We start from the raw sequence: 12,314 nt of genomic DNA on the forward strand, positions 1-12,314 counted from the left end.
TCTCAACCCAATAGAGCATCTTTGGGATGTGGTGGAACGGGAGCTTCGTGCCCTGGATGTGCATCCCACAAATCTCCATCAACTGCAAGATGCTATCCTATCAATATGGGCCAACATTTCTAAAGAATGCTTTCAGCCACGTAGAATTAAGGCAGTTCTGAAGGCGAAAGGGGGTCAAACACAGTATTAGTATGGTGTTCCTAATAATCCTTTAGGTGAGTGTACATAGCGAACAGTAGCAAAATGACAGAATCCCTCTTTTTAATCAGAATTTCAGATTTATTTTATTTGTATTATTATTATTGTCCTTTTTTTCTGCATTGTGACATGCGTCACGAATAAGGGCATTTTATAGAGCATTTATAACGTGCAAGATAAAATGCTCACTATTTTGCAAGTATTGCCCATTTTTATTTATGTTGTAAAAACTGCATATTAATGATTTGTAATGCATTTTCAAATGACTTACTAGTCATTAATGAAGTCCTTTATAAACACTTAACAAAATGAACATTAATGTAGGTTTTAACATTACAACAAATATATATATATATATATAAAATTATTTTTTTTCTTCTTCTTCTTCTTTATAATTATGCTTAAGAAAAACAGTTACCTGCAAAGCTCACATTCTGCTTCTGGTTCCTCTTTCTTTTTGGGTGAAATCTTCTTTCGAGCTTTGTGTCTCCGGCTGTTAATTTTAGTTAAAGTGCCTTTCAGAGAGGCCGATGACAAGGTTCCAGACGCAAAACAATCCTTTTTCATGTACTCCAGTGATGACATGGGATTATCCTTGTATTTTCAACGACTGGAACTTTTTTTTTTATATATATATATATATCCAAATCAAAGGATATAACACAGTATGTGACTGTCTTCTTTAGGTGCGAATAATCTTGTGTGTCTCTGCTCTTTGACGAGCAGTTTGATGCAGTCAGTGACGTAGTTTTAAAATCACTTAGGGTAAAACTGAAATAAACGTTGCCACAGATAGAGATTATTTTTATTTTATTTGATTAAATATGCGCACAGTGTCAGTTCTCGTTATGATCATAATCATATCTTTTTTATATATATACATAGTTCCTTCTTCTTAGTAGGCTAATTTCGTCTGCACTTTTCTCATTCTCTATGCATAAGGTAGCCTATATTAATCGCTATTCACTTAAACAACATGTTTAAAATCTATACGTGCCTTTTTGATATTCAATATCTTGAATATTATTATTTAAACAAATATAATTACTTGAATAATAGATAAATATAAACAATTGTTTATGAATGAATGAAGCTTAAAATAGTACATAATTACCTTAATAATTTATTTTAAATAATAAATGAGGGGGAAAAGTCATTAGTAGAATGCTGCTAATTACTTTTCCCCTCATATATTATTTAAAATAAATTAAGTTAAATTTAACAATGCTTAGTAAAAAAAACAAAATTAGCTCGTGTTTACAAGTTTTAAAGGGTAACTAAACACCTGCTCAGTGTCTGACTCCAAAAAAGTTGGTTTAGAGTTTAGTTACCCTTTAATGCCATTTCTGACTGTTTGAAAACACGAGCTAATTTTGTTTTTTAACTAAGCATTGCATAACAGGCCTGTAATAGCTTTTTTATGTATAATAATGTTATATAAAAAAAATATGATCAACTATCTAAATTGCATTAGCCAACATTAAAAAAAAAAATGTATAGCCTTGTTTTTCAAACTTAAAATTAATTTGGTCATAGCCTGTTTATCATTAATCTAGAAGACATAATATTATTTAAAACGACGCAGTTTTTAATGTTCGCTATTTTAAGCGAGAGAAACAAACTGTAGGCTCTTTGTCTTAGAAACAATGAGAATGCATCTTGCTACAAGCGAATGGTATGCCCTATTTATTTAGGCTATTGAACACTTTCAAACTGGCGTGCGGGTTTAAACCACAGTCAGGGATGGATTACCGACAGGGCCAATGCTTGATTCACAATTGATGGCGAGTAAACGTCATTTTTCAACATATCATTTGAAAATCGCTTAATCTCATGGAAGCACAGAAACAGAAAGAGCTTGCTCTTCCACTGCTGTCCACGGGGTGGTGTGTAAATTACAGTATGTGTGGTGCAGTCAGTGGCTTCAGCTCATTAATTTCAAGATGATAAAACTTCTCTAGGCTAATGTCTTGATTCTTTAAACATTCTTTGTTATATTTTCAGTAAATCTTTAATCATGAACCAAACACTGAAACAACATTACGCTCCAAGCTATAATTAAATTACAATGACGAGCGAAATGGTCACAGTTCAGCTCTCACATGGACAGCGTTTGCCTCTCGAAGCAATGGCGTCGGTTGGTTTGAAAGTTGGTAGGGACATATTGCAAGGAAGAAAACATCCAAAATGTTGGTATGAAGAAAATGTAAGAAAGTCTGGTAATATCCACGATTTTCACAGGCAAAATTAAGCGAAATTATCCATTATGCTTAGAACGTTCTTTCAATATGGATGCTACAGACTTCCTGTTCGTAGCTTATTTCCATTATCAAGAAGTGAAATATCACTAACAGCAGTCAAAAATGGCGGAAAAGTCTTTACTTAATGTAAGTCCCTTTCTCACTAAAGGCTGTGTATGCTGAGAAAACGCTGCCACATACTCACAGCGCAACAAGAGATATACGAACCTCGTAAAGATGATTAAAAAAAGAAAAGAAATAAAAAGTGGAGCTTAAATGTTTTTCATCTTTGTTAGCTGCAAAATGATGGACAGTATTTGTAATTACCTGTTAGTGTTACAAAAAAAATAGGCAAGTGGGGGGCATGGGTAGCTCAGTGATTATTGTTGCTGACTACCTCCCCTGGAGTCCTGAGTTCGAATCCAGGGCATGCTGAGTGACTCTAGCCAGGTCTCCTAAGCAACCAAATTTGCCCGATTGCTAAGGAGGGTAGATTCACATGGGGTCACCTCCTCGCTCTTGGTGGTGTCATCTTCCGACATCTGGCTTGAGGCAAGTCACTATACCACCATGAGGACTTTATAATGTATTGGGGAGAAAATCAAACAAATAATTTGTAAAAAAATTATAAGGGGGGGGGGGTCTTATCATTGCAACATTCATTTTCAAGCCACCTGCAGTTGTTATAACAACCACATTTTCCTCCAGAATCACCTGTAGCGTTAGTCTGGCTTATAACAACTACGCGGAAGTGCGGAGCATCCAAGAGAAGTTAGGAAAAAGTAAAATAACATTATTTCCTCATATAACATGTCTAATTTCTCTGCCATACCACATTCAATATTTGCCTGTTCTTTTTTTTTTAAGAACAAACAGTTTTACAAATGACTGACCACCAGGGCTGAATGGAGGAAACGTGATATGCGAGAAACTTCAAATTAATGTCAAAACTAAATTCAATTTCAAGTAGATCTACATCAAGAAAATAATTATATCCAAGGGACATGAAGTGACATTCTATAACATGTATTATCCAGCATTAAACAAATGGAAGTCTAAACAAACTGTAGCCTACAGACAAGTTACATATGCAAATTGACATCAGATAAACAAATTATGGGGATAAATTAAGCATTGTCACCATTTTACATTTTTCTGCTTTCCAACAACCCTTACTCTCACATAATCACATATTGTTTATTTATATGTAGTTACATTTTAATAAGAAAATTAAATAAAAAATAAAAAACTTCTGAACCAAGTAGACCTTTAGGTTAAGGCCTACAAATAACTACTATTTAGATCACAAAAACCGATTTTAAAGACTATATTTTATTGGAAAAAAAAAACATACTATTCATATCTACCGAGAAGTTCTCCAGTGTTAAATAAAAGATATACATTGTATGCAAAAATATATATAAGAAAGTGCAAACATTATTGCGCTGAAGTGACCGACTCATTTTGACAAACTGCTTGCTCGACTGTTTCAAGAGAAGTTAGTCGAAGTCTGCCTTGTGTTTTCTGCTCTCTGCATCTTTATAAACTGTACGGATAGATGCATTACTCACAGCAATGTTTGATTCAGTATCCGGCAACCCTATTGAGCATCGATAGAATTCTTAATTTGGGATGGCAATCTCTGTGCAGTTAAAGCAATAGTTCACCCAAAAAAAATGAAATTCTCACATTATTTACTCTCATACCCTCCCAGATGTGTACCTTTATTCTGCTGAACACAAAAGAAGATTTTAGAAGAATATCTCAGCTCTGTAGTTCCATAAAACGCAAGTGAATGGTGGCCAGAACTTTGAAGGTCCAAAAAGCACAAAAAGGCAGCATAACAGCAACCCACACGACTCAATGTCCATGTCTTCAGAAGTGATATGATAGGTGTGGGTGAGAAACACAGGTGTGGGTGTCTGCTTAATAAGCTTCGATCCTGACAACATCCTTTAGTGTTGTTAATCAAACTAACTAAATCATTGGCTAGTTGTAACTCACATTGTCAAAACGTAAACCAAAGTGTATAATCACAGTTGCAGTAATGCCATATTTAAAACAAAAGGGAATGCTGTCTTTACAAGACTCCATATCCCATGTGATTATAGGTTGTCTATTCACAGTAAAAGTTTACGGGATGGATTAAATCAGAGATGCTGAAAGGCATTACAGTCTCATCATACATTGCAAACAATATATATTGCAATGCACATTCAGTATATAGTACTATTGTACTATAGTACCAATAATTTTTAAACTTCAAATCTAAACTTAACAGACATGTTTAAAAATGTTTAGAATATGAACTGCACAGGGAATTTTTCCTTAGTAGTTGCACTGACATTCAGTAAATCACTGTTTATAAACTAAGAATAAGGCTGGTTTAGATCCTTCATGATTGATAATTTATCAATATTTTAAAACGTAAAAATAAATTGGTAACTGCACAGGGGCTAAGCGCCTATATGTATTTTAGCGAGAAAAAAAAGCAAGTCATAATTAATTAATTAATTAATTAAATACATACAGCAAAATGGAAAACATACAGAATTACACACAAATTACTATTTCCCCAGCAACCCAATTAAAATCAATCCTGAGAGGACATCCAGAAATAGAGCCATATTTAATGAATCTCCACACACTGGATTAGGCTTCATGCAGCGGCCTCATCCTGTAAAAATATTAAAGTTGAAAGATTAAATATGCAGATTCAAGGTGGAAAACACTTTTGATGTTTCTTCAAAATAAACTGAATCGGGTGCTGTGTTGTGCAAAGTCTTAACTTAAATATTTCATGGTATTTGGCACTCATATTTTATACATTTTGAAATTGTTTCCTTGTCTGCATTTAGTACTGTATCTGATGGAGGTCAACTATTATTTTATGAAGACATCCTCACTATGAAACTTTTGCACAGTACTGTATATGGCCCCAGATTAAAAAAACATGATTAATCCAAAGCCATTAATTAATTTTCAAAATGAAGAAGGCATGTCTAACTCTTGATTTGTTTATTTAATTTAATCAAACTAAGGCAATATAAAACACAACAGAATTAGAACAAATGCAACAATGCATAAAATATTATGTATGGACTCCAACATGAAAAACATTTTAGACCCACATGGCACACAATGCAAATCCTTAATCCATTTTCTTTTATTTGCAAATTTTAGCTTGTGTCACTTGTAGGTTTTCATAATTGTTGACATGGTTTGAATTAGACCCCTCATTCTTTAAAGGCAGGCATATAACAGAGCACATCAGCATGTGTGATATCAGTGCATATGAAATGTGTGAACTACACATCAGACTATGTGAAATGGTATTTTAGGGCTCAGACATTTAGAATGGTCACGTGTTTAGTTATATTCCAGTAGTGCCTTGTAAAATATACTGCTGTCGTGTTTACTCGATATTCAATAGATTTTAGATCAGTCACACAGATGGGTGAATATCATGAACACGTCCAGGTCACGATTCACCCTAAAATAATAAAGAAAAAAATTATATACAATTATTATAACTTTATATTTATATTATTATTATTATAATCAAAAAGAAAATGATGCCTTTAAAGACCATTAGCAACAACGTTTTTCTTTTGAGTGTCTTGGTAATTTCCATCATTCTCAATTATTTGTATTAGATTCTAATGAGATTCATACAGTATTTTTTTATGTTTTACAATAAAAAAAATAAAAAATGGAACCCATTAGAGGAATGGGAGGGAATTTATTTTCTGAAATAGTTTTACATTCACTCGCAAAACATTTATCATTCCTTCAAAATTATTTTGAGTTCCCTCGCAATAAATGAATCATGGTTTTACAATAGTTATATTGTAGTATACATAACTGTAGTAATCATGGTTAATTTTGTGGTTACTATGGTTTTACTACAGTAACTATAATATTTGTAGTAAAATCATACTGTAGTGTAACCATATTTTAACCACGGTATTCGTGTTAAAATTGTAGTAATACAGAAAAACCAAAACTATGGTAATAAAAATCTGAATCAATCTGCCAAAAACAGTCAGTTTTACCAGTATCTCCATGGTTAATTTGAAGTACATGTACCATTGTTTAAACATGGTCCTTGCCACAAAAATGTTATAGTATATTACCAGTTTTACTACAGTGAAACCATGGTCCATTTTTCATAAGGGCATGCAGAATGTGGAAAACATGGTTTTAAAAATCATACTTTTTTTTTTGGAAGAAACATTATGATTTTTATTGCCATGGTTTTCTTTTTTTCTGTATAATTATTATGGTTTACAATGAATATCATGGTTAAAATATCGTTTCAGTAGTAAAACATAAAATAAAATATAAAATCAGTATCGGCATATTTTGTGGTAAAGGATTTACAACAAATACCACAGTAAAACTACAGTTACTATAGTAAAAAAAAAAACATGGTTAATTTGATAGTTTCTATAGTTTTACTACAAAATACCATGGTTAATTTTCCTAAGGAATGGATAAAAGTATTGCGAGAGAACATAAAACTATTGCAAAGGAATGCAAAACTAGTGACCTGGGCATGTTCTTGACTCTTTCGAGTGACTCCAACTTTACTTTCTCAGTCTACTTACATAACTTCCATCAGATATTTCACCAAAAAATGCTCATCAGGCAATTAGCATTGTCTTCCTGGAAAAATTTGCTATACCAACAAGATATTTAAAGTTTGAAATGTACATCAAGATGACATGTGAGACCCCTTTTAATAAGAAGCAGAATGTGAACAACAAAGACTTTGCAGAAAGCAGATTTAACAAAAAACAAAAACCCCCTCGAACCAACTTGGAAGAAGAAAGACTTGAAGGCACCAGTGAAATTTCTGCCCAAGTAAAATTCAAATCCTAACCCGCTATACCATAAAAACTAAATTAAATACACTAAACAGATTTTGTTTTAACTGCAAAAATTCTACATATAAAACATGGGGAAAGTCATGAGATAAATTACATTCAGACAACTGTCCATCAAACTTAATTAGCAAATGGTTATTCTGCAAAGCGGAATAGCATTTCGTATATAAAAATAAATAAATAAATATCTAGATTTTCTATGACACAAATCGGTTTCAACTGTATCAAAATCGTGTCAAAATGAATGAGGAAAAACCAAACATCACTGAATAGCGTCTTTAAAGCACTGGTGCTTTCAGTTTATTGTTCATTGCCGAGAACACCCAAACTGAAGATCGCAGAGGACTTTAAACAACTATTTCTAGCATGCCCGACCCTCCAATTACAGCAGATAGAAAGTTTGATGGGTTACCCAAACCAATTATCACCACTCAGTTTCCAGAAGTAAAAATATCTTGCAAGGCAGAATTTGAGAGAAACACGAAATTAGAGTGAGAGGAAAAAGAGAGAGCAGATTCACACACACCACAGTTACCACCCAACAAAAATGGCTCGTCTTCATGTGGCCGTCTATACCTTGCTCCTGAAGAGCGACTTGGCTCCAGGCCCGCAGTACTCATTGTAGATGAGTTTGAAGAGGAAGAGGTGGAAGAGCGTGATGAGGGATGCCACACTGAACCAAAAGAGAAAGGGCAGCCCTGGATACTGTTTGGCCATGTGGTCTTCGTGAGCCAAGATGGCCTTGACATGAATGGTGTGCCTCAGGTCCTGGAGGTGAGTAAGATCAGTGGAGATGTACAGTAGGGGAGTGATGGGCTGGGTCACCATCACTGGAAACGTGTGACCTCGCAGCTCTGAGGTCAGCTCCACGGGCTCATTCATGCAGCCGGCTTCACAGGCATACAGCTTCACCGGTTTCTCCTGAGGTTTGACAGACACATGCAGGAAGGGTTTGCCTTCAACATCCTGCAATACGGCCAAGTTAATGAGGTCTTTATTGTAATGAATGCCCCTCAAAGAGTAACTGTTGTGAAGAACATCCGGGTCAGCCTGGAACTGAAGGTGGTTTTCAGTGAACTGCAGACCGCCAAAACTAAGGGCCATACCTTGCATCATACCATGAGCACCTGCCGACACAAGAACCTTGCAGCCCCTTTTCTGGAATGTCAAGTTCCAGAGGTTGACGAGCTGCAGGATCTGAGCTACGTTGGTCAGCCGCTCTGGCCACAGATTCTCAGCGTGCATGGTGGCATGGCCGCTGAAACAGTGGTCGGCATAATTCAGGCTAGACTCCAGCCGTTCATGCTCCTCTGCAGTCAGACTTTGATCTAACAGGGGTGCTGTGGAGGTGGAGAGAATGTAGTAAAGGGTGTTGTTGACTGTGCGACTGGATGGAGTATGGGCATCTGTAATCTTTCTTATCTCCACACCTGTAAGGCAAAAAGCATACAAAGACTATGAAATATTTATTTAATAATGTTCTTCAAGAAAGAAAGAAAGAAAGAAAGAAAGAAAGAAAGAAAAAAATAATATTTGCTCTCATCAGGAGCTTAGACACATAGAAACCAATACTGCTGGCATTAGGGTAATGCACATATATAAACTCTGAGTCTACATAAAGGCTATCACAACTGTATCATTTCAACAAACAAATTCAGAGATGTTCAGTGCTGTAACGCACAAACTGGTCTGACAAGCTTCCGAGTATTTCGTACCGCTTGGCAGTTTCTCTACATCCTAAAAGCAAACCCTCGTCTGTTGGTTTGAATGACTACAATAAGAACTGAATATCAATAGAATCAATCAAAATATAAAAAATATTGCTAATGCTACACTAGGCTTTGCTTTCAAATGTGCAGAAACAGCCCTTCTATCAATGGGAGCCTAAAAGTTACCATAGCAGTGCATAAAGGCAGTCCGTTAATCTTCAATATGTTTTACACTAAATAAACTTAGTTGGAATCAACTAAGTGTGGAGTTTATTACGATAAAACTGTTTTATTAGATATAACACAGACAATTTTGTGACAGCTAGGTTGTTGGTTGTTGACTGCATCTGAAAACATAGGCAACTTACTTGCAGCCTTATCAGTTAATGGCTTAACTCACAGCATTTTTTTATGAACATAATTCTTAAGAAAACTGGTCTAAGAAATCAATTTACGATATTTGATTAGTGTTTTTAATAGATGACTAGCTGGTGCAGAAAGAGTACTCGATTACTCAATTTTCTGGAGGTTGAAGTGAAAAATATCCATCTAGTAGCCATCTAGAGACAGCAAAAAAAAAAAAAAAGTTAAGATCTATCGACAGCATTTGTCTTTCGCATAATGTTGATTACCACAAAAATTTACTTTCATTTCTTTCACTTCTGTTCCAGTGAGGCAGAAGTGGATGGGGACAATTTTTGGAGGGTTTAAATACAGAAATGTTTAGCTTGTACTTTTATAAATACACTTACATTAATTCTTGTGTTAACACTTATGTATTATTTGAGCTGTAAAGTTGTTTAAATCATCGTTTAAGGTCTTTTAAGAGTTACTTCATTATGGCATACTTCATATATACAAGTTGTAAAATGGGATATAACTGTACACAGAAAAGGTAAGTGATATTATAAACACTAAAATCATGTTAACAAGCATATTCTTTACATCTTGTAATGAGTGATTTAACATTTAAAGATTGACCCCATTCACTTTCATAGTTGACCCTGTAACCCTGATTTTATTATTTAATTTTGAAAAGAAAAGGAGGGACAATAATTTAGGTTGTCTAAATCAACTTTTTGTGGCGGAGGAACTTCTGGTTATGTGTTGCTGATGTTATTCCTTTGGGTGGAGTTTGCTTGCTGATATTCCGGAGTTGAAATGGATATATCTTTGCACAGATAAGGTTGGTAAACAATTCTATCAAACCAGTCTCATGCTAATACGTCTAGCTTAATGTTTAAGTGTTGGCTTTTCTTTTTGAAAGAGAGTGAAAATTGTATATTGTCAATGTCTGTAGTAAACAACATCTGTGACATTTCAGTATTTAACCCTGAATATTGCTTTAAGATTAAAATAATCCAGGTTTCATAAAGCTACATTAATTTATATTGACTTGCATCCAATCTGGTTACTCTCCCTGCTTAGGGAGAACTTGAATTTCCACTTAGTCCAATGGATCAACAAGAATCAAGTGATATTAATAATCATGTCAGAGTTAGCTCAATTAACTTACCAGATATGAAGAGATCCAACCATGCTTGCTGGTGCTCTTGCACTAACTCCTCCACATTTGCTCGGAGGACCTCCACCATCTCCCGCTTGACTCCATCTCTAAGCTTGCCGAGGGTCTCGTCCAGTTTCGCTCCTTCAGTAGGCTCTGATGTGTAAATCACACTCACCACATTTTCAGAGTAGTCCGACTTGGCAGGAACCTGAATCTTGGCGCTTAGTTTCTTAGTGGCCACCACCACAAACACAATGTCCTTCTTCTCCGTGAGCACCTTACCTGAGGAGAGCATAAATTCTTTGTCTTCCATCCTCTCCATGGTACTCCTAAACTCTAAAGGAGTCTCTATAGACAAGTCAACTGAAACGACTCCATCTGTAGGGTTTGAAATGTGAATCCTCTGAAGATAGACATTGGGTTGACTGCGGAGAGCGATGAATTCCTCTCGTACAATGATACAATCTTGAGGTGACTGAAAATTACCTGTCAGGACACAGCGGGATGACAGCACCGAGCCTTTTCTGTACCACAGCATCATAGCCCGCGCCTCCAACGACGCTCCTGGAATCTGCAACTGCGCTATAGGGGAATAGTCTGTTTGGTGAAGCGGTGCAGATCCAGGCTGTGAAGATGAAGATACCCAGATTTTATTAGAGTCCATGTCAACCAGAAAATGTCCATTACCGACCACAAACGGTATTGATTGTTTTGTCTGTGTGGTAGAAACTACTCCCTCCCCTCTGTCAACCAGAGACAACCACCTGTTAATATCAGTCTGCAAACACACACCAGCTGCACCGCCAGAATCCCTGGAAATGCTTAGAAACTTCAGGAGCCCATCTGAGCTCGAATACCAGTAGAAAATGAGGAAGAGAAGTAGTCCAACCAAAACACGGCGGGCCCAGCTGCTGGAAAGTATTCCAGGAAAGCCCTTTAATCTCTGCTGAAGCCACATATTCTGTCTTCTGCTCAAGATGTCCTTTGATGGACTGCACATGAACTGCTTCTGTAGTCCTCAGTGTTGTGTGATCACTATAAGTGTCATCAGTAAAGCTGGGAGTGGCTAACAGCTGAGACAGGCATAGTAGTATTAGCTCATCAAGCTAAACTTGAAAAACTACAAACACAAGAGCGACAGGTTGTTAACAGTGGAATAATGTTTGAGTATTTTTTGACACAAGCAGCAAATATATTATTTGAAGTGTTTGGTCTTCAGTCTCTTGAATTTGTTGATTACCCGTTAAAATAAGTCCAACAATGAAATCCAAAAAAACATCTACATCCAATCTATTATATAGTGAGTTTGTGTGTTATTTATCTGCGTGCTATATTTGCAGCGTTATCATGCTAGTCAGCTGACTAGTCAACACATTTCTGCTCACCCAGCTCGCGCTGACTTGTCAAGATTTACTTAGTCACGTCGGAGCTGCATCTGCGTCGCTTATTCATGTTTGCGTGCTGGAGTTCGTTTTGCCTGTGTTTATTTATCTTATTTTATTTTCAGTGTGTACTTATCAACCTCTCAACGAGCTGACATCTCTGCTGTTTGTGGAAATAAACCAAGCTGCCGTAAAAAACACCGGAAGGAGACCTATCGTAGGGTCGTGTCTAGAAGGGAAACGTATTGGTGGGATTGTCTCGCGAGAGTCAGAGTTTGCTGTTATTAAAGTTATGGTTAGGGTTAGTATTAGGGCTTGAGTTATTTTGGGGGTTAGATTTTGAGAAAGAGGTAGGTTTAGAGTCTATGTTGGACTCCAAAATAAAAGCG

General features: G+C 35.9%; 1 protein-coding gene across 1 annotated transcript; it reads right to left on the reverse strand.

The window, feature by feature from the left end:
• Window positions 1-3,476: 3,476 nt before the first annotated feature.
• Window positions 3,477-12,092, reverse strand: LOC127621356 (uncharacterized protein KIAA2013 homolog). Its single transcript, XM_052094918.1, has 4 exons — window positions 11,929-12,092; window positions 10,553-11,663; window positions 7,904-8,757; window positions 3,477-5,115 (listed from the first exon to the last, which is right to left on the reverse strand). Exons 2-4 carry the CDS (start codon window positions 11,541-11,543, stop codon window positions 5,098-5,100), a joined length of 1,863 nt encoding a protein of 620 aa, XP_051950878.1. The 5' UTR covers window positions 11,544-11,663; window positions 11,929-12,092; the 3' UTR covers window positions 3,477-5,097.
• Window positions 12,093-12,314: the final 222 nt, after the last annotated feature.

Source organism: Xyrauchen texanus, chromosome 27 (genome assembly GCF_025860055.1).
Source record: "Xyrauchen texanus isolate HMW12.3.18 chromosome 27, RBS_HiC_50CHRs, whole genome shotgun sequence".
NCBI classification, from domain to species: Eukaryota; Metazoa; Chordata; class Actinopteri; order Cypriniformes; family Catostomidae; genus Xyrauchen; species Xyrauchen texanus.